Source organism: Acomys minous, assembly GCF_964271855.1.
Source record: "Acomys minous genome assembly, chromosome: 5".
NCBI classification, from domain to species: Eukaryota; Metazoa; Chordata; class Mammalia; order Rodentia; family Muridae; genus Acomys; species Acomys minous.
Window position 1 is genome coordinate 92,771,025 of NC_140494.1, and position 27,597 is coordinate 92,798,621.

Here is a 27,597-nt window from a genome sequence, read left to right on the forward strand (position 1 = left end):
GAGGGCATTCTAACAGGTTAGCATCCTGGGATGCCCAAAGGCTGTGTTCTCATGATCCTTCCAACAGCAAACCTGCCATGTTTGCTCATTCTCTAGCTGTGAGAGGTCTTCCTGCGAGACTACAGTCTCAGGGGCATGGGTTATCACACACTGTTGGTCAGAGTCAAGGACAGAGGGTCCAAGGCCTTGCATCTTGTCCGGGACTATAGCAGGGTGGGAGGCAGGGCAGGGAAGCAAAAATAGGGTTTGAGATGTAAGTCTGACCTCACCAGGCTCCAACCATTCACCAGGACTATCTTCTCTCCATCTTCCCCCAAAATACAGGAGTTTTTGTTTGTTTGTTTTCTGTTTTCTCAGATTCCTTTATCTGGCCACATCCTTCTGCTTTGTCCTTTCCTCCCAAATGGCTCTTTTTAGGAGGGAGGCAAACTGTTCTGTTTCTTCCTTTGGAATGCCTCCTGTCTTCTTACCCACATTCCTATCAGTTCTTGGAACTTGATTTGCAGTACTGACCATCGCCCAAACAAGACAACAGAAGGCCTTCCCAATGGGCTCCAGGAGCAGAGCTAGTGGAACAAATTCTCCAGGGTCTAGAATGGGCAAACAAGGGTAAGGAATGAGCTTGCTCTATGCAGCACTCTGCTTAGTAGTCTCTCCCACTTGGGATCCGTGAACATTTCATCACGACCTTCTCAGTGCCGTGCGGGTTGGGAGGTGACACAGTGGCATCTGAAGGGCCCCGAAGGGAGACTCGTTCTTCTGGGATTTGTTGCCAGGATTGCAGCTTGACGGCTGACTCACCCAGGGAGGGCTGAGTACAAGCCGGGCACCAATGGAAAGACTCTCTCGGGTCATACAGGCTGCCCTTGGCTCTGCCAGCTCAGCCTCTTGGGGGCCTGCCAGGGCTCACTAGGCAGGCAGAGATTAGGTAGGGAGTCAAGAGTATTCTGCAAAGTTATCCAGGCTTCCCCTCCTTCCCCCCACCTCTGAACTGGGACAAGGATGCATTTTCTTCCTACAGATGCAGATGCATCACAGAGCAAACTGTTCTTACCCCTCATCAAAAGCGAGCAAAATTAGGAAACTGCTCCTTTGTAATGTAGAAAGCTTACAAACACATGCACATGTGCACACGCGCGCACATGCGTATGTAAGCATGCACTCAGGTTTGTCTGCTCTGGAAGGCAGCTCTCACAGGCACTGTCCTCTGCATTACTTTGGCTGTCCCACTGAGACTCCAGGCCTAGTTGTGCAGGGGAACCCAGACTCTTCTGTTCTCGCCACTTGCTGACACCACCCCCTCAACAAAACAAAAAAACAGTCCACAGGACCTTTACTTAGATAAGTCTTACTAGCAATTGCTGCAAACAAAAAATTACCCCCAAGAAGATAACCAGGTTATGGGCAATTTTTCAAAGTTATTATAGCTTAGGCATTGACCTCAACCCTTCAATGTCTTCTCCAGGCCCCTGGTAGCCCATAGGGTCTTGTAGGTGCTTCTGGCTGGTCCTGCTCTTTGCCATGACCCCTAAGTGCTGAAGCTTTGTGCAAACCTCCTGTTCGTCCTCCTCACCAATAAGCCTAAAGGGGCTGCCCAGCTCATGGCGAAATTGGTCCCCACAGCCCTGCTCAGCCAGAAAGCCAAAAGAACAAAGCCATCTATTTCTAAACCCAAACTAAAGTTAGATAGCCACCAACATCACAACCATGGCTGTGCCCAGAAGCCAAAAGGCTGAAGCCCAAGGTGTCGTAAAGGATGATTCCAGCCTCCCTGCTCACCATATAGCTAGGAAATGAGATTCTAAAACATGACTTCAGATTCTGGGCCAACACAGGTTTCTGGATTTTTTTTTTTTTTTAATGTTTAGGATCCTCGAAGGCCTGCATATTTCCTGAAATTGTCAAACCAACATGGAACTAGGGGGAAAAAAGGTAAATATTCTCTCAACACAGTCAGTCTTTTCTTGAGGAAACAGGGTTTTCTCCTCAGGTAGGTAGCTGAAAGTCCTGTTTAGTAGACCATGCTGACCTGTCTTTGTGACTCATGTCCCTCACCAAATATCGCTCCAGAGGTCCTAAGTCTCGACTCCACCCATGCCTGTACTCTTCTACAGTAAGGCTCATGACTAGTCATGTGTCCACCACTCACAAACATCGGGACCCAGGGTCTCTTTCTTAGCATTGGTTGGGTTTCTTCTCCACACATGTTGCAGCCTCTCGTGACACTGTCCCTTTGCTTTCTGGCCTGGGCTCTACTTGCAGATCCTCTGAGACTTCACAGAGCTGGGTGGGGCTTCCATTGCCACCGTTCTCTCCGTCGCCCCACTGTAACGTGAAGAATGTCCCCCACAGATGAGATACAGTGACAGAAGCAAGGTGCATGTTTTAAATACATCCAACTTTATTAGGAGTAGGTCGCTGTCACCTCAGCAGCCAGCTCCCATGTATACACAGTATACACGCTCGGCCAGTTCCCCAGACACTTTCATCCTTCTGCAGTACCCAGAATGCAAAAGAAGCAAGCCCAGAGGGGAGGGGCCTCTAGCAACATCCGTGTCTAGAGTCTCCAGGAGCTGACTTCCAATCTGGGCTCCTTTCCAAACCCCTTCCCAACACGATGAGGTCCATAAGAGGGTGTTTGGGTCTAAATCCTCCAATCAGTGCACACAATAGACAAAGGAGACTAAGGGGATCCTGAAGCCAAAGCCTCACTGGTCCATATTGCCAATGGAGAAGTTCCTGGGGGCCCAGAATGTTCTTCTCCATAGGCATGAGACATTGCTTGGACTTTCTGTTCCATCCTAAGAAGCCTGTGCCTTGACCTCATCTCTGCTCAGCATGGGTTGACAGAAAGTGTTCAAAGGCAAGACAAACTTCCCATGTTGTCTTCGTCATACTTCTTTTAAAAAGAAGTTTAAAAAAAAAACAAAAACAAAAAACAAAAATGAAACGACTGACAGAAAAGAGTGTGGACACCTGGCATGTGTCAGGAACAGGAGTGGCGATCCCTCCTTTAAATGACCGGTTGCCTCAATGAGGGCACCTCACTTCCCACCTGTCCCTGCCTCTCCCCTTTCCCCACAGCCCAGCACCCCCTCTACCCATAGGGACAGGACGCTCTAGGCACAGGGCACCACACTCTCACCAGCTAGCAAGGCTCCCCTTCAGCCTCAGGCCCTGGGGTCCTTTTGTCTCTACAGCTCTGAAGGACTTATTGCTTCTCCCTTATGCAGTTCTTCATGGGCGACCGCAGCCCAGCCTCAGAGGGTTGCAGGCCCTTTCGCCCCCTGTAGGAGCTCTGTCCAAGCTCTCCAGCCTAGAGATAGACCAGGGTTAAAATAATACCATGGAGCAGCGGTTCTCAACCTGTGGGTCACGGCCCCTTTGGGAGTCAAATGACCCTTTCACAAGGGTCACCTAACACCATCGGGAAGCACAGATATTTACAACAAGATTCATAACAGTAGTGAAATTACAGTTATGAAGTAACAATGAAAATAATGTTATGGTTGGGGAGGGGGGTGTCACTGCAACATGAGGAATTGTATTGTATTAAAGGGTCTCAGCACTAAGAAAGTTGAGAGCCACTTCCCTAGAGGTTAAACTGGCCACTGGCCAGTATGTGGATTTTGACTACTACAAACACAGACCACCTCCAGCCGCCTCAGTGGAGACAAGGGCTATGGTCTTGTCACCATCAAGTCCACCACTGAAGTCCTAGGTGCACTGCCTATTCTTTGAAGATGTCCTGGATACGCTGGAGCATCCCAGGTGTTCAAGAAATACCCTGCTTATAAGAAACACCTGGATTTCTAGTTCACTGTCATGTCTATATAAGAACGGCAGACGGGTCCTCCAGTAGTTCCTACCGGTGGCTTCCAAGTGTCCCTAGGTCAGGGCACTGGTTCTTATTGTTTCCTAAGACGTGATTCCAAGGAACCTGAAGGAGAAGACACTCTACCTCACCCTGTCTTCATATTTAGAGCCCCGGCAGATAGCCAGGCTTGTGGGAGGGAGGGAAGCCATGCACATACTCATCTCTATGGCTGAGCGGATCCAGCAGGAAGATGATGTCTGAGTATGGTGGAAGCACCAGGTTACTTCTGTGCTGGAGAGCATGGTCTGAGGTAGCAAACAATGACCCCAATTTACCTACCAGAGAGCGGGAGATGTAATGATGAACGCCCATAGGAGACAGTGTGGGCTGCCAGGGGGAGCATGTGGGTGCTCAGCATCTCACCCTCCCAGGCACACACACTCCCCTCTTAGTGGGTCCAGAGCCATGGTCACTTTGGAAGTCCCCCGGGGCAGCGCACTGTCTTCATCGTCGGCCCCACTTTCACAATCCTCTCAAGATGGCAAAAGCATCAGAACTATTTTTCTCCCGCCCCAGGGTGCCATTCTTCCAAGGCAGATCCTGCAGCTCAACACCCACCCATCCTAGCCCCAGTGAGAGCGGAAACCCTCTAGAATTTTGGTGTTCCCTGCTTCAGCCACCAAGTCATCTCCTCCGTTTGCAAATAGTTCCTCTCTCTCTCTCTCTCTCTCTCTCTCTCTCTCTCTCTCTCTCTCTCTCTCTCTCTCTCTCTCTCTCTCTCTCTCGACCAAGAATAGGTCCCTGCGGCTGCCTTCAAAGTACCAGGGGCCACATCTGTGCTTCTGCAACTGGTCTAATGCCCTGGCCATCCAGGTTACAAGGTGCTGGTTTTTCAAGGAAGGCCAGGATGGAAGAAAAGCGGGAACATGGAACTCCCTGTATGTATCCATTTCTTCACAAACAGGGAAATTGCACCTAAATTAGCCCAAGCTCATTGCATGTTTGCACCCTAATAAACTCAGTCATCTCATTGGCCCTTTAGCTTCCAGTAACCCCTGAACAATCTTTACTCTTAGGTCCACGTCAGTCAAAAGAAAAGAAAGCTGAAAGCACCGTGGGAACCCCGCCTTGTTCAGGGATAGCTCGGAGCTCCAGGGATCGCCTGAGGGCGCCAAACGGCAGGCCATGGCTCTTCCAGCAGCCTGTGGCCTCCGTTATGGGGCCAAGGTCCCTGAAGTTCTGCCTGGAAGGCACCCAACTTCCAGGTTCCTCGGAAGCTGAGCTTCAGCACCGTCTGCTCAGCACCCATCTTTGAAGCCTCTCCCCACAACTGGGCCCGAGGAGCAGGGCATGAGGTAGACTGCATTAGTTAGCTTCCCCCTGCCCAGTCCAAGGAGGAAGGAACCTCTCGCCCAAGACCTATGGTCCTTTTTCTGGATGTGCGTGACACTGGGACACCGGCCCCTGGCCGCTGTCCTCTGCTCCAGCTGACCGCAGCACCGGCACAACAGCGGGTGGAGAATAAGGGGGTGGAAGAAACAGTACCCCCTCAACAGGGTCTCAAGACACAGAAGTCTAATTCTTGGGGCTTGCGCCGTAGGTCACACTGGTCCCGAGCCAGCAGCCTGCCTCCGTGGCCCACACACTTGAGCGGACGCCTCTTAAATCCACGGCCACAGCTCTTGGAACACGGCGACCAGTTGCCGAGCTCCCAGGTTGGGCAGGGCTCCCCACAGGCTCGCTTCTCCACTGGCCGATGGGCTACATCACAAGCAGAGGTTCCCGGCTGCTCCGGGGAGCCCGGGCAGTCCACTGCTCGCTTCTGCAAGCCACTGCCACAGCTCACGGAGCAAGGCCCCCAGCTGCCTGCCACCCAGCGTGCAGGAGGCCCGCTGTCTGGCTGCTCTACTTGGTTGGAAAGGCTGAGAACACTGTTGCGCAGCACTGGGGCACCCCGGGGGTCCTTGAGGGGAGAGGACTTGTCCTCCCGAGGCTCTTTGGGCAGATAGAAGGAGTAGCGCACACGGGGCGGCGTCATCTTCCCCACTGACAGGACCTCTACGGTCAGTGGCTCCTGGATGGGTCGAGAAGCCTGCAGGCTCTCCACTGCAGTGCCAGTACCACTGTATCGTAGCACGCTGCCCTTTACCACCAGATCCCGCTCTACAGCCGACACCACAAAGTGCCCGTTGAGTAAGTATTTCCCTTGGCTGTTCTTCAGGGCCAGGTAGTTGTCATCCCCAATGAGCCCCTTGTAGCCACGCTGGCGGATGTCAATGCTGGAGGCGCCTGCCGGGATGGCTACTACGAAATTGTAGCCGTGCCTGGAGTAAAGAGATTGTACGTTATACAGATGCTTGAGCTAATGCCCTTTATCCCCCTTCAAAGTAATAACTGACTGCATTTGGGATACACCACGAAAACAGCGGCAGAGGGCAGGGCTGCTTAACCAATACCATCCAAGGCTCAACGAGGCAGAAGGCTGAAAGCTGGACCTGAGTTAAGCTGAATGCCTAGGCTATAGGACCTCGTGATCTGTCCGTCCTTCTGTAAATTTGTCTTTTGAATGAGTCCAAAGTATAATAAAAAAAACCCAAAGCTTAAGAAAAGCCACTCCTGCTTGTCTCGTGGTTGGTCTTGGATAAGTCTCAGCGTCTCTAAGTCAGTTTCCTCACCCATTAAAAATAGAGCTCACAAACCGGTCGTGGTCAGGCCTGTAATCCTAGAGGCAGAGACGGGCAGATCTCTATGGGTTTGAAGCCAGCCTGGTCTACAAAGAAAGTCCAGGACAGCCAAGGCTACACAGAGAAACCCTGTCTTGAAAAACCAAAAAAAAAAAAAAAAAAAAAAAAAAAAACCAACCAAAAAAACAAACAAGAAAAGCAAAACAAAAATAGAGCTCATAATCACGCACACCACAGAACTGTTGGGGGAGGGGCTGAAGAAGCCCACAGAATATAAATCACTGAGCATATACACCTGAAACAGAGGACTCACTAGGCATCTGCTATCAGGAGGAGGGCCAAAAGGATGTAAGTGTACAGTGCCCAAGTCCGAGGTTGGTTATCAGAGTAATGACCTTGGAGTCAGGGTCAGGGATTAGGCCTTGACTCTGATACTAGTTCCCTTTAGGTACGTCATCTAGGTGATGTGGGTTCCAGCATCCTCATTTGCACAGGGTGAGGGTTTCTCAAGCTCCACCCAGTTCCTCTGACTCCTCTTGTAACCACCCTGCTCCCCTGTCCTTCAGAAAGGCAGCTTCAAAAAGATCCTCTGCAACAACGGAGCTCTGCGAAAAGGAGCTGGGGGACCTCCCCGCGCATCACCCGTAGGGGCTCAGGAGAGGATGTCATGTCCAGAGGGGACAGTCCAGCTCCAAGAAGACCATCAGGTCCTTCGAACTTCACCACTCGGGCCCAAGAAGTTTTAGGCTAATCTAGCTCCCCACTGAGATCTTCAGTACTCTGCTCACCCCGCTCCTTCCAGAACAGAGGTTGGGACTTCCAAAGGAGGGTGTGGCCGCCCTCAGAAAGCAGCAGTTGGTGAGTTGCAGACACTGGAGTTTGGACTGAAAGAAGCTAATTATAGGGCACATTTCCCAGGAAGTGGAGGCTCTACTCCTCTCAATGCAGTCCCCAGGGCCAGAGCCTTGAGTCCCACAAGAGCACGGTTGCTGTCACATGCCACCTCTTTTCCCTCGTGAATATGTACAGAGCATTTATTATGCACCAGGCATTATACTAACGTTTTTAAAAATCCCTTACTCCTCATGAGATTGCATAAGAACTTCATCTACAATAGAAGTCTGGATGTCTGAAGAATAAATCACTTGTCCAAGGTCATGCAGAAAGCAGAGGACTGAGGTGTGAAAACAGGTCAGTTCTTGTCTCAGGCTTACCATAGCTGTGATGAAACACCCTGACCAAAAGTTCAGGAGGTCAGGGTTTATTTGGCTTAAGCTTCCACAGCACAGTCAGGATAGGAACTCAAACATGGCAGGACCCTGGAGCAGGAACTGATGCAGAGGCCACGCAGGAGTGCTGCTCACTGGCTTGCTTAGCTTGATTTCTTAGAACCCAGGACCATCAGTCCAAGCCTGGCACCGCCCACAGCGGGCTGGGCTCTGCTCCATCAATTGCTAATAAGGAAAACACCCTACTGAGTGCCTACAGCCTGATCTTATGGGGGCGTTTTCTAGGCTGAGGTTCCCTCCTCTCTAATAACTCTAACTTGAGTCAAGCTGACATAAAGCTAGCCAGCACGGTCCAGTTCTAGAATGCTAGGCAGATCCTAACAGCAGTTCCATCTCCCTGAATCTCATCTCCTGTTGAAGTGTGTCTTCATGCATTCATCCTGGCATTCATCTCTGATTGCTGGCCAAATGGATGAATACACAAGTACACGGATGGATTATCAGCCCGAAAGAGCAGGAGTGGCCTGGACAGTGATAGTACGCCCATTCTAACACTCACAACACTCCAAGCCAAGCTTCTAATGCCTAGGAGTAATTCCACCTCCAGCACCACCACCACTACCGCCTTTGCCATTTGCCTTTGCCCATGCTCTTCAGGGCCCAGAACTTACATAGGCTTGGTGAAGATTCCTGTCACCCTCTTGCAGCTCTTATTGTCTCCACCACACACCCCGCATTTGTCAAATTTCTTCTTGGAGCCCAGGTTCCCGTCACAGCCAGCCTTGATGCACTTGCCTTGGACGCAGACCGAGGTGGAGTCAGGAGTGCACAGGGTACCATCCACCACCTGCAGCATCCCCAGAAAAAGAAGAGGAGAAAGACGGCTCGGTGATGAGATGTTTCTGAAGACTAGTCCCGGCCCCTGGCTCTCGTCCCTGCGCACACTCACCTTAGGCGCTAACACGTAGAAGTAGCCAGTGCCGTTGGCTCGGCAGATGAGCTTGCATTTGTCACGTGGCGACACGCCCGAGTACTTGGGTACCCAGGCCACAGCTAAGGTGAGCCGGTTGGTGCTGTGGTTGTAGCCATTGAAAGCCTCACATTGCTCCTCCCGGAAGCTCTTGCCAGAGGCTGGGCAGGGAGGAAGCACATAAAGGAAGCTAAAGAGGAAATGCCACAGAAGGTACAAAAGACAGTATCCCTCCCAGAGGTGCCCAGCTCTAAAAGCCCCTCTGCCTCCATGACAGAGTGATAGTCACTTACACCTCCAAAGATTAAGTGGTGTGGAACCAAAAGACACAGTACAGAGTAAGACATCCCATAAGCAATGTGCCAGCTTCTCCGGTAATCTCAACACCCCTCCCCCCATAACAGGCGTCCTGAACATATTTTTTGGATGATGAAACCCTTCAGCAGTCTATTAAATCTTCTCATTGCATTGTTAGATGCTTTGCACAAATTACATCATTTACAGGAATACAAATTACATTGATTAGACAACTATTGATACACTCTGAGACATACTTCTGAGTACATAATTCACGTGCTCTTTGTAATGCATTAAAAACCAGTGCTCAATGATCATTCAAATAACTGCTGTGATTTTGAGGTAAGGATAAACGTGCTGGCATTTTGAGAAATCTTCAACTGAAGTAGTATGTAAAATTATTCATGGTTTCAATTGATAACAAAGTCACAGGTATTTATACTGCCATGGTCCTTTGTTGCCTAAGTGAGAGACATGTTGAGTTTTCTATGGAAAGGTTAATTTAAAAGTGCTGAGCTGGGCATGGTAGTGCACACCTTTCATCTCAGAGCTCTCTAGATCTTTGTGAGTTCAAGGACAGCCAAGGACACACAGTGAGACCCTGTCTCAAAAAAAAAAAAAAAGGACTAAATTTCTAATTCTAGGGGAGACTAAGTTTTAGGTAGAAGCATCATTGAAAAATTAAAATGTAGAAAGCTGGAGAGATGGCTCAGCAGTTAAGAGCACTGGCTGCTCTTCCAAAGGACCCAGGTTCAATTCCCAGCACCCACATGGCAGCTCACAACTGTCTGTAACTCCTGTTTCAGCGGATCTGACACCCTCACGCAAATGTACATGCAGTCAAAAGACCAATGTACAAAAATGAAAATAAATAAATTACTTTTTAAAAAATGAAAGAAAGAAAATGAAAATGTAAATGTAAATTTTTCCCGACCAGGATCATGGACCCTAGATTCCTATTTTAAAAGTGGGCTTGTCAGTAATAAACTATGAAGACTTCTAAAGGCCCAGGCCTCGTGCCAGCTAGTCTCCCAGTCTCAGCACCAAGAAGAAAATACTCTTGCAGAAGGTGAATGGCTAAAGGAAAGGTGCCAAGTGGAGTCTGCACTCCTCTCGTTCCAGGCTCTTTCCTAGGGATTGGCATCTTAACTGCAAGATTTGTGACCAAGAGTGACCTCCAGGCACACGGCCCAGAGGCCCAGGCTACTGCCGCCCTGGGTCTCACCTGAGGTAGGGCAGGGCTCCAAGTTGCAAGATCTGTACTTCACTCTCACTCCCTCGCAGTACTTTCCACCGTTGGCAGGGGTGGGGTTGCTGCACTGCCTCCGGGCCAGCTGCACGCCCCCACCGCAGGTGCGCGAGCAGGGGCCGTAAGGCTCCCACTTGGCCCACGAGCCGTCCACCTGTGTGGAAGAGCAGGTTACACTCCAGCAAGCCCAGGTGCCACACCCAGCCCCTCACCTGCAGCAGTGCCCAATAAAGCCTATCTGTTCCCAGCCCGCCTCACTAGAATGAAGTCTACTTTGTATCCTGATATGAGAGAAAGAAAGAAAGAAAGAAAGAAAGAAAGAAAGAAAGAAAAGCATCCTGTATGTGCAAGACCCACCCAACACTTAAACTGATTCATCAGCAAACACCAACTGCTCCTAGTTACTAATTAGAGTTCTGAGAGAGGCATCTCAGGCTGTGAGGCCAGGACACTGAGTTTCACACGGACCTCTGCCTGCTCTACAGGACTGAGCTTAGCTGATGGCCAAGCTTCCTTGGGTTTCACACTTCACCTGCACGAAATACTTAGACCTGAGGTTCAATGGCACATTTAAATTGGGTGGCATGGATGAAAGCCCCTGGCCTGACTCCATGAGGGATTTCAAATTCTTTCCTATGTGCAGTTAGAGTAACTCTAGTAGCCTCCAAACCTTGGGCAGGTGCAGCCGACAGCCAGGCAGGCCAACACGCAGTGCTGCCGTGGGTGGTTTGAACACTTTGGTGTGTAAATGTTCTACCATCCTGACTTTTCACCAAACCAAACTGATTTGGACCTCCATGGGTGCTGCCTACGAGAAAGTTCAAGGCATCACCAGCACTAGCAATGCTAATATCTGTGCTGAGAGAATTTGTGTTAGAGAGAATGAAGCAGTCCTAAGCCTCTGACCAGCTTTGGGATAGATTACACAGTGAGTTTGCTGCTGCTGTTGCCATTTGTTCATTTAGGACGAGAGAAGATTTATAATCTCCACTGTGTTGTTCGTAGGATGGTAGTAGACTGGCTTCTCATACCCTGAACACTTGTTCACTTGGAAACAGAGAAGCGGCTGAGCTGTACAGCCTGGGAATGCAGCCGTCACTCACAGAGCATCCACAGAGGGATAAACTACATGGACCTATGCAGAAACTGCTTGCGCGAAGTGCAAACACTCCATCCTTTGTGTTCTGAGAGCCGTCTCTGTGTCTGTTCTCCGATCTGAGCTCCTCTGGAGCGGGCATACGGATAACTCCCAACTGAGGTGCTCTCTCTAAACTCAGAAGTGACGATCTAAGGAGCAAGTGACTGTGCCCAGACCTTCTCATCTCAGCTTCTCTTCAGAATTCAGCAGCTGTCCCTGCAGCTCTTAAGACAAGGCCTATTTGATAGAATTTTCCCATCTATTTGTACAAAAACCTTCCTTCTGCCCCTACCATTCATTCATTCATTCAATATTTGCTGACTTCCTACGACACACCTGCCACTAGGTGCAGCAAGTCCCTGCCCTAAAGGCCACTACATCCCAGTGGTGGGGACATAAAAGCAAGCTGCAGTTTGGGTGTATCTCATGGGGCTAAAAGTGGGTGGCAGTAGTGGCAGCAGGAGCCTTCGTGAGGTAGACTGCTTGCTCTGTATAAGAGGCTTCTGGGTTCTCAGACATGTGCCTGCCTCAGAGAAGAATGGGTGCGACCAGGTAGGTATTATGGGAAGAGCATTCCAAGCAGAGGGAGCAAGGGACATGGCTAAGAAAGGATGCGCCCTATGCTGAGGGCCCAGTGTCATCACAGCAGAGTGGGCAGGAGGCTAGAAGCCACGCATGGAGGCAGAGACCAAGCTGTCTCCTACCAAGCTGGTAATAAAGGCCCCGTAGAGTGCAAGCAGAAAAGTGGCATAGCCTAACTCCTATGTTAAAAGGATCCTGCTGGCTGCTCTGTTCACGACAGCCTGCAAGAAGATCAGAAACACAGAGAGCAGATGCCGAGCGGTTGCCAAATTCCGGGGAAGAGGGAATGTGGCCTGGAACGGTTTGACAGCAAGGAAGTAGTGAGAAATGAGGTTCTGAGTCAAGTTTGAAGAGAGGGTCAATGGGAACTGCTGACATATCAGATGTTAAGTGTATGAGAAAATGGGTTTTGGCATAAACAAGTGGAAGGTACGGTTGCCAAGGCAGGTTTAGGGGATGTGGTGAGGAGCCCAGTTCTGTAGCTGCCATGTTTAAAATGTCTATCAGGTGTCCAAAAGGACTTGCCAAGACTCACTTAAACGTAGAAGAAGTTCAGGGCTGGAGCCGTGGCTCAGTGGTATCCACAGCTTACCTAGTGTGCACAAGGAATGGCACCTAAGGTGGACCACATGCATTATGAGTTTCCAGGTGTTTTGCATTTCAACTGAGACCAGTAAGCACAACTGTACATTTTACCCCAGCCACAGTCACCTATGCAGGCACACATGGGGACAGTAAACTGGATGGAACCAAAGTGCTGACTAATCTAAGATACTATGACACAGAGAGCTGGGGTGAGGTGGTCAAAGGTTACTTTTTGCAATGAACTGCAGTGTCTCTCAGCACAACAAGGGGGAAGAGAGGATATGAGAAGGAACTGGAGAAAGAGCGACTGTAGGTCCAGCCTGAAGAACAGGTGGAATCCAGACAACTAAATGGAGATCAGTGGGACAACAGGACACCATGGTCAGACGGATGCTATGAACATGAAAGTCGAAGGGATCACTCAAGGCTGCAGTCACTGACAGGATAATCCACTGAGCTTTGCCTGATCAAAGTAATGTCCCCCAGGAAGGGACAGATTTCAGCTCACAGGGTGGTGAAGTGGTCATTCAGAAAAAGAAGTTGAGATTACATGGGAGCGAGTGTGTACCGTGGCATATATCCAACATCCTCTAGAGTCCTCTTCCCAAGAGAAGCTGCTCATGATTCGCCTGTCCTCAGAGCCTTCAGTCTGAACTCATAAACTTGACTGGGAAGCCAACCACAACCTTCCTCCTTACTGCCTACCTAAATGCACAGTTGAAGGAGCCAGCTTCGACCATCGTTCACTGAGACCACTACTGGCCTTGCTCCACCTCTGCCCCTCCGTATCCTGCCGCCCCTCAAAGCTTTCCTCCTCCTGGCTCCTCCTCAAAGGCTCCTTGCTGCCCTCTGACCATTCTTAACCTCCCACCCCCAGCTCTTCCAGGATGCACGGCACGTCTCTGCCTCGTACTCTAAGGACAACTCACAGTAGACCGTGGTCTCTCTGCAAGCCTGGGTTACATTTTGTTCTCTCATCACGACTGGTTCTTCAACCCCTGAACTCAATGAATTTGGCCTGGTATGTGGGCGCAGGTCACAGAGCAGGCTTTTAAGAAGGTGGTTCTGTTTCCATTCCACTTCCAGACAAAGGAAGGATTGGGTACTTGTAATGTTGTCACTCTGCACCTGAACTCTGTACTGTGTCCTCTCCCAGTCATGGACAGGGGTAAGAGAGGGGACACTCATCCCCAAGGTCAAGAATGGTCTTCCTGTTCCTTCTGGAAGAGTGCAGAGATCTTTGCTTCCCTAACACGAGGCCAACAGAATATAAGTTCTGAATTACATTCAGAGAAGATGGGGGGTGGAGCGCTGTTGGTCCAGCTTAATTGCTAACCTGGTTTATCGGGAGGGAAACTTTTGTTCAATTCTATTTCATCTAAAACAACAAAAGCACAACTGTAGCTGAGTCCAGGGTGTGTCAGGGTACTGAAGTGTGTGCCCAGGGCTTGCCTTCATGTCATCCCCAGGCCTGGTTCATCTGCGTGAACCACCTCCCTGGATACAGAAGTGGTTGATGAAAAGACAGAGCTGGAGCATGAGCTTCTCATGTTAAGACTTTCCCCTCTATGCCCAGAGCTGCTCCCCACACAGTAAAGCTGAGAATCTCCAGTCTCACTGAAGGCTTGGTCTCATGGATGCAAAGCCTGACACCCTTACCTGGCCCACTGCAGTGTTTCTCCAGTCTTAGTGTCAAAAAGAAAACAGGGGGCGGTGGGTGGGCCAGCTCAGTGGATACAGTGCTTGCTATGCACGTATAGGACGGAGGTTCAGACTTCCAGCATCCATGCAAAAGTTAGGTGTGGTGGGTGCCTGTGACCTCAGAACTACAGAACAGAAGTGTGACCCAAGGGCTCACTAGGGAGTTGTAGATCCAGTGAGGGACCCTTTCTCAAAAACTCAAGTGAAAAATCAATCGAGGAAAGCAGCCTGACCTAAATCTCTGGCAAATGCACTTGAACAAGCACACAGGCCTACATCACACATATATGTATGTAACACACGCATGCACATGCATCTCACGCACATGTGCATACATGCATCACACACACAAATGTCTCCTATTCACATATATGCATACATCATACACCCATGCATCTCACACACATGTGCATACATGCATCACACACACAAACGTCTCCTATTCACATATATGCATCCATCATACACCCATGTATCTCACACAAAAACACATAGACATTCCACACATGCACACTCATACATCTCACACATACACACACATCATACACTCAAACAACATAGACACATACATCACACACGCCTATAGTACACATACATAAGCATATATCACACACACACACACACACACACACACACACACGAGAGAGAGAGAGAGAGAGAGAGAGAGAGAGAGAGAGAGAGAGAAAGGAGACTACAGACAAATGGAGGCACTACAATGCAGTGTGGCACCGTCATAGAGTGAACAAAAGCTTCCATCAAACACCAAGGCAGGGGAGGCCCAGGCCCATCCATTTCCCAGCATTCTCTGACACAAGAACTCACCTGGTACTTGTTTGGGTTGTGTCTCTCCACACAGGTGCCCTTGAGGCAGAATTTGCCCTCACCACAGCTGGTGCCATCTGCCCAGGGGAAGTGGCGGGTCTGGCACACCATCTGCCCCTTGGCCTTGCCAGTGCACCACAGTTTTGTACAGTACTGCATATATGGGCAGGGCTTAGAGCCCACCCCAAAGGCCAGCTCACACTGCTGGCTCAAACTGTAGCTTGTGCCCGGCAGGTCTTCAGGTAAGGAGATGGGCTTGCTGGGCTGGTCCAGGAGGCAGTCACCTGCATAGACCCAAGGACATTTGTTGGGACATGCTGGAGAAGTTGAGGCCTGGCTGCCTTACAGTGTAAACGGGAGGGAGAAAGTGAACCTAGGGGTAGCTAAAATAGTCCAAGTCAGAACCCAATTCTTTATCACCTTCCAGGGGGTGGTAAACACTGCCACCAAAGCCCTCCCCACTCAGCCCTACCCCTCGCTGCCACCTGGCTTACCATGCCCGCTGTCCAGAAAGTCAGTGATGATGGCAGCGCTACAGGCTGACCAGGGGTTGGCACGGTCAATCTGGATGAGGGTCGGAGACATCATGTGGTTGGCCCTGAGCTTCCCAAACACCTCCTCACACACCTTCACGTTGTCATGAGGCATATTGAACACATGGCCTGTGGGATGAAGCAAGGTGAGTCAGGACTCAGGAGCAAAGATCTGAGAACGGGCAAGAGGGGCTGCAGGAGGAGGCAGGAGAAGCAAGAAAGCCCTGTGCTGCTTTCCAAGCTGGCTGTTGGCACCTATCCATTGTCTGCTTTGTAGATGTCCTACAGGCTATGTGCTTGTGTCTCCTATCTCCTCCATCAGGCTGTGAGCTAGGTAAGGACAGGAGTGTGCCGCCTCATCTTTAACCTATTCTCCCTGAAGTACCCAAGTGTCAACTGGACTACAGCAATCAGAAAAAAAAAAGAAAGAAAGAAAGAAAGAAAGAAAGCCAATGCCAAGATCGATGCTGGCCCCAAGAAAGGATTCCTGTATCTCCAGAGTATGAGAAAGCAAAAGTAAATGTTTCCTTTCCCCCCAGAAGCATCCAGCACAAATCCGAGTCGGTGCCGGTGAGCCTCCCTCCCTCCCCTCCAGCCTTACCCAACTCATGGGCGGTGGTGAAGGCTGACGGAAGCCCGTCATCCTCGATGACAGAGCAGCTTCTCTTGGGATCACACATGGTGCCCACATCTGCCATGCCCAAGGTGTCACAGGTGGTAGCCCCGCATAGGTCCTGCCAGATAGAGGAGACACAAAATCGGAGTCAGGTTAGAGATAGTCACAGAAGGGGCCCAAAGAAAATGAAGGGCGCCCGATGGACATGTATTTGCAGCTGCCAACCAGTTATGACTTTTCCTACTAAAGGCTTGTGGAACTATTCATAGGCTCAACCCAGGCTGAAGGAGGTGGCCCCAAGAAGAAAGCTCTGCGGCTCACTGAAAGGAGTGTACCCCACACAGGGAAATCCTGTGGGAGGAAATTAGGAGGTACAAAATTAAACTACAAGGGCCACAGTTTTATAGAGAGAAGGTCACAAAAACAGTGGATCCCACAGTAGGGTGGGGTTCTGATCACAGCTCCCTGAGGCATGCTGGGGAAGAGAGCAACCAAGCTCCCCTTCCACAGACAGCTCTGAGCAGTCTCTATTTTTGTTGAGTGACTGACTTTTGGACAACTATGAATTAAGTTCAGATTCCCAGCCCTAGCTTGGCCAGCCAAGGATCTACCCCTGCCAGAAACTTGGCTTCCTTGAGCTGACAGGAAGCAGAAAGAGGTGGGCCTGCACCACTGTTGACACACAGCTTACTGAGCTACCAAAGCTAAATGGGAACATGGGCTCAGGGCTGCTAGGGACAAAACATAGAGATCATCACCTAAGTGGGAGGGTCCCCCCCCCCTTTTTTTTTGTATCTAGAAGCTTGATGATGCAGAAACTAGGTACTCCCAGCAACACACTGTATTAGGACGTATTCCCAGGGGATGCTAAAGTGAAAACAATGGGGCTCCATAGATGGAAATCTCAAAGACCTTACTCAGTATTATAGGCCATGGATACACGTAGAAACACTGAGAACCAACACAAATTGGAAATGAGATAAAGTACTCATGCAACTCGGTTACCCGAAGGAGATGGATGTTATATTAGTCACATTTACATACTCTTGTGTCGTTGTCTTTAAAACATGTGGAAATTTGGTCCTCACGACAGACTTAGGAGACGGGTACATTATCACATCTGTTTTCCAATGGATGGAAACTAAGGCCTGTGGTCATAGTTAATCCTGGTCATGGTTCACTAAGTACCAACACCACACATGCATTTCACATGCGTGGCCCCATCTAACCATCACTACAGTTCACTGAAGTAACAACCAGTTATCCCCTCCCACAGACAAAGAAGCTGATGCTTGAGGAGGCTCACGACACACAGGAGAGCCATGATCTGAGGGTCTGTGTGGCTGGGATTCAGATGACACAGCCGGTGGCTCAGCAACACTTGAGAATAAGCTCTCATGTTCTCCTGCGAAATCCAGGGGGTGAAGGTGAGCGTGCCTGCAGAGCTCTACTCAATTTTCTTAACTGTGTGTGTGTCTGTCTGTCTGTCTGTCTGTGTCTGTCTGTTTGCCTGTGAGCATTTGCATGTGTGCACACACCTGCATGCATGTGGTGTGTATGTGTGTGTGTGCGTGTGTGTGTGTGCGCACACACACTTACATATGCTACCCTGGGGGAAGTGGGAGTAACCAGGGTTAGTAGGGCCAGAAGGCATGGGAAGAAAGTGGTCATAGTACAGAGAGAATCAGCAGAATTTAATCCAAAGTACTCAGAAGTTTACCACCCGAGCAGTCAAACTTGGCTTCCCACAGGCAGGTGATAGTCACACCTCCTAATGAGTTAACAGTTTTTCTGGCCAAAAAAAAAAAAAAAAAGAGGATGACCAGCCTGAACTCAATGGCCCAGAGTCAGTGACATGCCCTACGCATGCCCTACCTTTGTTCTACCGCCTGTGTGAGTGAGGTAGCTTTTGCACTTTTGGGAACTTTACAAGAGACCTCAAATGCATTCCTTTCCTTTCTTTCTTTTTCTTTTTCTTTCTTTTTTTTTTTTCCTTTCTTTTTTATCCTGGTACCTTCCACTTTTTCAAAGGCTTCATCTCCCAGGAAGTCCCCCCCCACCCCCCAAGAGATCTGAAAACCTAAGAAACAACCACTGTCGAAAGATCACAGACAAGCTTGGGACACGAGGAAAGGCGGAAGATACAGAAGAAACAATATGGAACAAGAGGTTAGGCCAAAGCACCATAGGTCCCTGGACACTAAAGCCCAGGATCCCAGCTGGTGGAGGAGGTGATCTACAGATTTCCTCCCTATAGGTGAGGCCCATAGAACAAGCACATTCTGTGGCTTCCAGGCCACCCACACACTCAGGCAGGCCTCAAGCAAGGGGTGAGGGGTGGGGGGGGGTGGGGGGGCAGGGGGAGACACAGAAATAAGAACCAAGAGATCTGGGTCGCCGTGCTAAGTGGTTGGCCAAGTTCCCTGCCATCTCTCGGTGCCTCAGAGTGCTGCTCTGGGAAATGCCAGTTCTCAGCTAGAACTGGAGCTATCCAATAGCTTACGCCTCTTCTTCATTCTCCAGTCTAAGTGTTCAGCCCCTTCTGGCCCTGTTGGTTATGACAGGAACACACAGCATGACCTACGTTTAGAGAGAACCGTAAGGAACCTCTCATGTGCCGCCTGGGGTTTGCTCTATAACTCACAGGGAAACGCGGGCTCCTCTGTCCCCACAATCCCTAGACTGTTCCTTCCCATGCTGCCCTTTAGAAGTGACCAGAGCAGAGCAAGAGCTGGCATGGGATCCTAACTTGTCTGTAGCAGCCTCTGCAGCTGGGAGGTCTCTGCAGCGAGGCATCTTTCCGCTTTAGAGAGTGGATCCTCCCTCCTACAGACAAGCGACTGTAACAGGCTCTCCCTGGCCAGGAGCAACCTGCTCTTTCTACCTAGAAACCTCAGCTTCAAGCATTAAACAACAGGAACAAAGAAGGACAGAAAAGTCCCTGTGGGCAATGGTAGCGGGGGGGGGGGGGGGGCCAGAAGCCCCCAAGTCGCCAGAATCTTTGGTTCTGTCCCCTTTCACCCAATAAAGGAAGCAAATGACGAATCTGAAATGTAAAGCTTTGAACGCCCACAGCCATTTGCTCAGGGCCCAGTTGTAGCTCATTTATGGCAAGGAATGTCCCCACCCTTCTTGAATGAACTCGGAGCCACTTGAATTGCTTTAGCCTCTTTAGTTCGGGCGCCAGTGTCTAAGATGCAGGCACTGTCCTGTTTCTTTCTGCCTGGGAGAACAGGCACCTTTTAGCCCAGTCCCTACCTGGTTCCCCATTTCTGGGAATTTGCCATTACTCTCACTGTCATAGCTGATATTTCAGAGGATCCAAGAATCATCTTAGCCAAGACCTGAATCCTCCCGGGCCCTTCTTGCCTAACTTTTCCTAGTTAGGTTTGGGGCTGTAGGTGAGTGAGGCTGGAACTTCCTGGTGGCCAGATCCCTCTTTGCCAGTCTTGCTCCCAACACAACTGTTGACAAAATGCTTCACTTACCGCCTTCCTTACAGACCCTGTCCTCGCCTCCTTTGCTGGACATGCATGTTCTGAGACGCTGTTTCCCAGCAGCACAGGAGGAAAGGGAAGGGGACTTACAAAAATCAAGCATGTCAATTTTTTTTTTAATGTGGCAGGGGAAAAAAAAATCTGTCTGTTCTTATGTAACCAAGCTCCTGGGCCAAGGTGCATCGTGAGAACCACATTCTAGCATCCAGAATGGTCACAGAGCCTCAGAAGCAGCCTTTCACTTTGCTGGTGAGCTGAGGTTACACACGGAAGGCCACATACTATCAAGTGAAGCTTAGGGTCTTGAAGTCATAGCTTTTGACACAAGGGTCAAGCCAGAAGTGTTCTTTGCCCCAAACTGTACCCTCCTAGGAAGGGTACCATGATCACCAACAGAAAACATTACCAAGGCCCCTGGTTCATTTCCCCCCCTGAATCTTTGCCATGAATCACCATGTTGTTGTTGTTGCTGCTGTTGTTGTTGTTGTTGTTGTTGTTGACAAATCCATTTGTTCATAATTTCTAATAATGGCTTTGCTTGACCAGAAGTGAAATCTAGCAATTCAGAGCTTATGAACTAAGAAAAAAAAAAGGTAAACAGTGAAGCCCAGGAGATGGGCTGCTGTTACTATTAACAAACGTGTGGTCACCATCACAGAAATCCTTCCAGATGCAGAAAACGCAGCTACTGCAAGACACTAGAAGAGTCCAAAGGGCAGGAGTTGTCGCACTGAGGAAGAACAGAAACCAACACTCGCAGGCAGGCTGAACCTCACTAGAAACCAGAACTTCAAAATAGGGCACGCATCAACTACACAATGACAGCCAGCAGTCACTGAGTTGCCATGCTCTCCAGACGCTGCAGCGTGACTTCTACCTGGATTACCCTGAATCTCCCTTTGAGAGAGATGCTGTTACTAAGCCTTTTTTTTTTTTTTTTTTTTTTTTTTTTTTACAGAAGAGACAGACATAAAGTATGTAGTTGGCCCAGGGTTGCAGAGAGCCCCAAGTTTGGCAGAGTAGAGTTGAAAGGTAGGGAGTGTAGCCCTGGGCTGAACTCTAGCCAGGATTCCTCACTGCTTCTGGAGTGCATCGACTCCAAGATGGAGTTTCAGAAATACTCAAGAGGGAAAGATCACCCACCCTAGACCACCAGGTCAAGAGAGTGCTGGTCACCGTGGGTGAAGAGCATCCCAAGGAAAGGGAACTGGCCGGACTAAGTGCTAACAGCAGCATCTGCTGACGCCATGCTGGTTCAGCAAGCTGCTAGCTCCTCGCCCCACACCTGCACTGACACACTGACCCTGTCCCGGCTGTGCACCCTGTCTACTGACTCCAAGGTGGATTAATGTGCTCCTCAGTGGGGCCCTGCCTTTCTCTAGGGCAAAGCCTAGTGGCAGAGAGCCAAGCAGAAATGCCAGAAGAAACCAACACTGAAGGCTGACAGCCTGAAAGTGGGATTAATGGTCCCCAGGCAGAGGCAAAGCACCCAATAGCTTCAGACAGCCTGCACTTTCCCCGGAATCCTCCTATGCATTTGATGAACCACCAGATGTATGTATGGGCCTATGAGGGCTACAAAGATATGATGTGATGCCTGCCTTAAAGGGACTGGCACGTGCCGGCACCCAGAATCTCCACACAAACACAGGAGTCGTAATCAGGCACGGATGATATACTTGCAAGGGCAATGAGACAAAATGCTTTAAATCAGGACTACCCCAAATTTACATTTTGGCAAAGGATCCATACGTGCTTACTCAAGAACAAGAAACATAGCCAAGGTAACTGCTCAGGTAACAAAAAATGATAGCTGCTACCATTGGATGCCTGTGCTAGGGGATTAGGGCCCCTCATCCTCAAAATGGTCCCACAAGTTGAGTATCATGCCTTCTAAAGGCGAGGGAGGTGAGTTCAAGTAGCTGACTCACTGATCGGAAGTCAAGTGCTGAGATTCAAACTCAGCCGGGCTCAACTCCAAGACAGGGCTCTTTCCAGTGTGCCATGTGTCCAAGTCAAGGAATCAAGACACAGGGGGAAGAGTATTGAGGTGTGAGGGGAAGCAAACAACCACAGTGGAGTTCAAAGGAATGTAGAGAGCAACACTGAAGGTGGGAGAAACTGCCTCTGCTAATCAGCCCAGTGGTTGCTAAGAAGGGATGGAGCTGCAGCAGTGGCTCAATGGTTAAGTGCATTTGATGCTCTCGTAGATGACCTAGGTTCAGTTCCCAGCACCCACATGGTGGCTCACAACCACTCACAACTCCAGTTCCACAGGACCCAAAGCCTTCTGACTTAGGCAGGTACCAGGCTCACATGTGATGCACATATAGATGTATAGCAAAACACTTATACATATAAAATAAAATAATTTTTTAAAAAATTTTTAATAAAAAAGGGTGAGTGAAAGGAAGCCATCACCCCAGCGGCTGAGGCAAGAAGATGAGGAGTTTGAGGCCAACCTGAGCTGTACAGTAAGAATATATATGTGTATACATATATATTTTTTAAAGGCAAGGGGGTGGGGAGGGAGAAAGGAAAGAAGGAAAGGGAAGAGGAAGGGAGGGAGAGAGGGAGAGAGGGAGAGAATAAGGACAGGCTGAAGCCAAGGCAGTAGGACCCCATGAGCCCACGCACACAAATTAGCCTCCAATGCATAGGAAGATATCACAAAAAAAAATAAGAGGAAGGATTCTCCCCACCCCCACCCCGTCATCCACCATTAATATCAGGCTTACTTTATTTGGAGTAGGAATAAACAAAGAAGTATCCACTCTGCGAGACACAGGACAACCCTAGTCTACCGTTCCTCTCTTTCCCCGCCTCCCTGTTCTCATTTCAAAACCAGTGGTGGCACTACCATGTTGTGACCAAGAAATGACAACGGCACGCCTTCAAATATCCCGGCTCTCCTAACCTCACCCAAAGTCTGACTTCAAAACGGAGCCTGATGGAATGAAAATTCCTTCTTCCCGTGTTGAGAGGTGGCTATGAGACAAGAGTCATCATTTGACTTTTCACAGCTTTTAGTCTGAACAGTCAGCGCACTGCCCTGTCGCAGGTATTTCATTTATAGAGAACATTAGGCTCTTTTTTCCTGTAAGGTTCTGCTCTGCACAATGTAGAAAACATCCCACTCCCCGCCCGACACACAGGGTCTGGAAAGATGGCCTAACGGTTCAGAGCACACATTGCTCTCGCAGAGGATCCTGAGTTCAGTTCCCAGCTCCCAAGTTGAGGAGCTCAAACCCAGCGATAACTCCAGCTTCTGGGGGATCTTATATGTCTAACCTCTGTGGGCACCTACACTCACTTTCACACACACACACACACACACACACACACACACACACACACCACCTCCCCACAAAATGTGGTACTACTCAGGAACAAAACCACAAAATCAGTGCCAAACTTTGGGATTGTGAGAGGGGAAATCTCAGAGAGTTGAGTCCACCCGGATAATCCCAAAAGAAGAAGACAGAAAAGGTTAAGGAAGGAAGGAGGATGCCATGAAATGACCCTAAGCAAAGAAAAATAAAGTGAGTGAAAGCATGAGAAAAACATAAACTGCAAGTCATAAAAATGAAAATGAAGTCATATCAAGAGAGGAAATGTCACAAATAGTGAAGCAGATGGTGGAAAGAGAGAAGGTCATTTACTACACAGAAACAGACTTCTCTCCCCGCTCTGGGCCAGGAACCCTTTCGGCACCCAATCTCTTAGAAAGCAGCCTCAGACATCTGGGAAGACACCCACACAAACACACACACACACACACACACACACACACACACACACACACACACACACACACACACCCCTCCTCACAGCAGAGAAGCACTTAACACACTGTGCTGTGATTGACAGCTCTTTGCCACACTGACCATTTCTGGGGCATGGGGTGCAGGGCCATACCTTTTTAGCATGTACAGCTCCAGCCAGAAGGGTGCCTGAAAGTCATAGATGCTCAGAGAATGCCTGAGTGAGTTTTTACCGCAAAGGACTATAGAAACAGGAGAGGCGCTGGGCCTAAAAACAGGGAGGACTCAGCAAATCAGGACCTACCAAGTCACAGCAGTAAATACCTGGCATCTGCAGGCCCAGTGCAGTGAGAAGCCAGAGAAATTGTGCTCTGCATTGACCCTGGCTCTGATTCCCAGCAGCTCCTCGCTCAGTTCCTGGGCTGACCTCACCCTGCTGTTATGAGCCTGAAGGCTGGCTGCTTTGCAAACTCAGATGCACTCTCTTTGTCCATGAGCTTATTCTGAATCTTTACAGAAACTCTTCCAATTGTCAAAACACTTGCTGTTGTGTGATCAATGTATTCTCTCTTCCGGACAGCTAAGGTACCTGGAGACCGCATTTGTCTTGGTCTAGAGAGAACAGCTGTTTGCCGGTGTTCTCATCCAAAACTGTACCTTCCCCAGGGAAATTGGGGAGGAAAGGGGGTGTGCCTCGGGAAGGAGATGTTCCTAAGACTCTGAGAGTACAGCAGGCCCCCAAAAAATCTGTGCTGGCAAGGAAGTGGGGAAGGAGCTTTTTAAGCAGGCATGACACACGTACCTTGATGACCAGCCCTGGCAACAGGGCTCCCTGCTCGCTAGCTTTACCTTCGAAATGCCTAAGCGAAAAACAGCTTCTAACAGTCACATCATGCACATCAGCGCTTCGGAGCCAAGTGGCCATGCAGCTTGTACCCACTATACACAGATGACAGGGCCCCCTGGGGGCCACCACTGAGAAACAGAAGCTGTCACGCTGCTCTCCACTGCTCTTCAAAAAGGCATCTCTTCTGATGGCATGGCCTGTTTCCCCAGCAGTGGCTCTTCTTCTCAGGGCTGGTTTCAAAAGTCAGCCTTCACTTGACTGTGAGGTCTGCTACTTTAGAGGCAGGGGGTGACTGCCACAGGGGCATCTCAGGTAGCAAGCGCATAGGACAACAGCTGCTTTACCCATCACGACATCCTGTTCTTGGCCTTTGCTTTTTCCTCCCAGCAAATGTGACTGCAGAGTTGCTCTGGGTGCAGAAGCTGAAGCCCCCTCTGCAGTTTTCCCCGTGACTCCAGCAGCGCTGGTAGGGCTGGGCTGCGGCCGCTCGGCGGACCTCAGTTGGAAGAGTGTGCTCAAGGAAACAAGGCTCAGGCCAAAGACCTCCCTAGAGAAGCCAGGTGGTAGGAGGAGAGGAAGCTGGGAAAGGAGGACGTTCCAGCGCAGGAAGGGACTAGCTGTGCCAAATGGGTTACTGTGGAAGACTCCAGCTCCAGCCCGTGGGCGCCAGACCAACTCTAAGTGGCCATTTAGAAACAACGAAAGAGTGAGAAGCCATTGAGGTAACAAAGAATTCTGTACTGCGGCCAGAATGCTGTGGCTGTGATCATAAGAATAATAATAAAAGCGCTGCAGGCATTCAAGTCTCACACACACACACACACACACCAAAACCTGAGAAAAGCAGGGCACTTGGATGACTCTTTTCCTCCAGTATCTAAAGAATTTTGGGAATCCAGATCTTCACAGTGCCCAACTTTTAGGTCAACACTTAGGGATCTGAATGTTCACAAGTTAATGGCTTCTTGAGATAGGAAGACAGGAGGAAGGCATGGTTGTCTTCCGGAATCCGGGTCCATCTCTCCAGGCCTATCTTAGTGTCTTCCCAACCCTGCAGCTGCAGTGTCCAAATGCTCTTGACTATACTTACACTACCACCTCGCACAGCAAGGGCAGAGGGGAGCCCTGCCTTCGAGGGAGGGGCTTAGGACTGGAACGTGAATGGTGTTGTCGGCATGCTCCTTAGAATACAGCTGGCCAATCGGGTCTTCATCTACTAACAAGGGTCAGAGAACACTGGAAAGCAGTTTTCCCAGCTCGACTCCAAGTGAAATGGCTCCAGTTCCGAACAGGTGGCCTTACTAAATTGCATGCTCGGAATAGTATGGACGAGACCCAACAGAAGAGGACGTAGGGAGAATCACCAGTGGAGTATATATTTAAGTCTGGCCTTTCACAGCAACCCACAAACTATGGCAATGACCCCCTCCATCTCAACCCAGAACCCCCAGACCCATGACAGCGAAAGGATGACCTGTTGCCCACTAGAAATGTAGCAAGCACTGACCTTGAATCACCTCTCAGTACTACATCCAGCAAAAATAAACCTGCGAGGAGATGTCAGAACAAAACAGCCACCCACAGTCCCACCATCTACAACACCATCCTAATAGCACCTCCTATCGGCCTTGAAGACAAACTGCAGCTCAGGGGCGTCAACTTCCAGGGTTCCAGCCCTCTGGCGCCCGATCCAGAAGGCGCTGATTGGCTACATCAGGACAACACCTTCGAAAGAAGCAGGCTCTCCTCCAACCTCCCAAAAGCACAGAGGTGCAGGAGGTGGAGCTCTGCTGAATCCAGGAGAGGGCTCTAATTAGAACACCCAGCGCTAGAATTCGGAAGAAACCAATTCAAAGGGGGCATTGGGTGGCACAAAGGGGCTTTGGAGATCTAAACTCAATGGCCCCCAAGAAACTGGGGTTGAGTCCAAAGACGTGACATCAACTCACCTGTCTGGTGAAGAGGATGGCTGTGTCCCAGTACTCAGGGTGTTTGTCGCTCACTTTGTTCAGCTTTTTCTGCCAGGCACAGAAGTTGCGCAGAGTCAGGGCTGCGTTCCCTGTGACCTTGGGCCCGGTGTCGCGGTCTCCTAGAAGTAACACCTTGACCACAACGATGTTGATGGGGTTGAGGATGCTGGGGTGGCGGTAGAGTCGCGCCGCCGTGGCCAGCAGCGTCAGCAGATAATGTTCCAAGTCAGCGCCATGAAACTTGACCATTGACTCGTCTGCCACCACCAGTGTCTCCACGTACCGTGGTATGGACACGAAGCGCTTGGCGCGCCCAGACCTGCGCCGGCTGTGGTTGTCCCCCACGCCCGTCCTTCGTGGCTTATAGGGGTCCAGGGCCCTCAGGATGGCGGGGTTCCAGCCCGAGGCCACCCCGCAGCGAGAGGTGGGGTCTCCGGAAGGCCCTACGGGAGCACTCCGGCGTTGGAGAAGGTGTGCGCCCTGGCTGTGACGCTGCGCCGCTGGCGCGCTGGCGTTGGGCAGAGGGCTAATCACATACTCCGCGCCTCGGTAGCCGAATGCTCCGCGGAGACCCCCGCACAGGCTCACAGCAGCAAAGGAGTCTGGCTCCGCGTTCACATACCCGGAATAAAAGCAGCGTCGCAGGTCTAGGGAGCTGCCAGTGAGCCTCTGGAGGGGGACACCTAGATACTCCGTAGCAAAGGCGGGAGCCAGGAACTGGACATCCGGTGTCAGGTGTAGGTAAAAGTCCTGCTGAAAAGCTGTGATCTGAAAAATGAGACCCTGATCCCCGGAGTCCTCCGTACCCCTCCTGTAGTAGTGGCGGCCATTGATGTCCGGGTCCCGTCGGATTGGAACGACCACCTCCCACTCTGACTCGGAGCTGCCCGCAGGTCGCCAGGCGAGAGCCAGGATTGAGATGGCCAGTAGAAGCATGGCGCCCGGCCGCGCACAGCCGCGCTCTGGGATGGGACCTAGCCCGGCTCCCAGGGCAAGCTCTGTCCCCTTGTAGCCCAAACACCAACGCCCTGGACAATGGGCAGTTCCCAGAAAGGACAGCCAACCAAGTCGGGGAGACTCCTCCCAGAGCAGCGAGCGTGCACAGGGAAGCCCGCGCCTCCTACCTGTTCCTCCCAAGCAAAACGCGCGCTAGGAGCTTTAGTACGGATCGCTGTCAAGTGCACAGGCGAAAATTTGCCCTGGAGAAGTGGCGCGAGGTGGCCGGTTGCTTCGCGAACCGCAGCTGCTCGCGGTGCAGCAAACTAGGCTCTGGGCGAGCCTATTAAAGGCCCCCTT

General features: G+C 50.3%; 1 protein-coding gene across 3 annotated transcripts; it reads right to left on the reverse strand.

The window, feature by feature from the left end:
• Positions 1 to 2,377: 2,377 nt before the first annotated feature.
• ADAMTS15 (ADAM metallopeptidase with thrombospondin type 1 motif 15) lies at positions 2,378 to 27,597 on the reverse strand. 3 transcript variants are annotated; one of them, XM_084782211.1, is made up of 8 exons: positions 26,281 to 27,597; positions 16,209 to 16,341; positions 15,569 to 15,736; positions 15,075 to 15,358; positions 10,223 to 10,400; positions 8,680 to 8,861; positions 8,402 to 8,577; positions 2,378 to 6,141 (listed from the first exon to the last, which is right to left on the reverse strand). In XM_084782211.1, the coding sequence occupies exons 1-8, from the start codon at positions 27,235 to 27,237 to the stop codon at positions 5,367 to 5,369; spliced, it is 2,853 nt and encodes a 950-aa protein (XP_084638337.1). In that variant the 5' UTR covers positions 27,238 to 27,597; the 3' UTR covers positions 2,378 to 5,366. The 3 variants fall into 3 exon arrangements, with proteins under 3 accessions (XP_084638337.1, XP_084638338.1, XP_084638339.1); XM_084782212.1 differs by lacking the exon at positions 26,281 to 27,597 and adding an exon at positions 24,287 to 25,380; XM_084782213.1 differs by lacking the exon at positions 26,281 to 27,597 and adding an exon at positions 23,809 to 24,231.

What these genes read in the sequence shown, in the direction of transcription:
- ADAMTS15 (XM_084782211.1), bottom strand. Translation starts at nt 27,237, where the DNA reads ATGCTTCTACTGGCCATCTCAATCCTGGCTCTCGCCTGGCGACCTGCG. An exon ending in CTTTCTGGACAGCGGGCATG is followed by an intron (nt 15,359 to 15,568) that starts GTAAGCCAGGTG and finishes GGGTCTATGCAG; the next exon opens with GTGACTGCCTCCTGGACCAG. An exon ending in GGAGCCCTGCCCTACCTCAG is followed by an intron (nt 8,862 to 10,222) that starts GTGAGACCCAGG and finishes CTCCCTGCCCAG; the next exon opens with CCTCTGGCAAGAGCTTCCGG.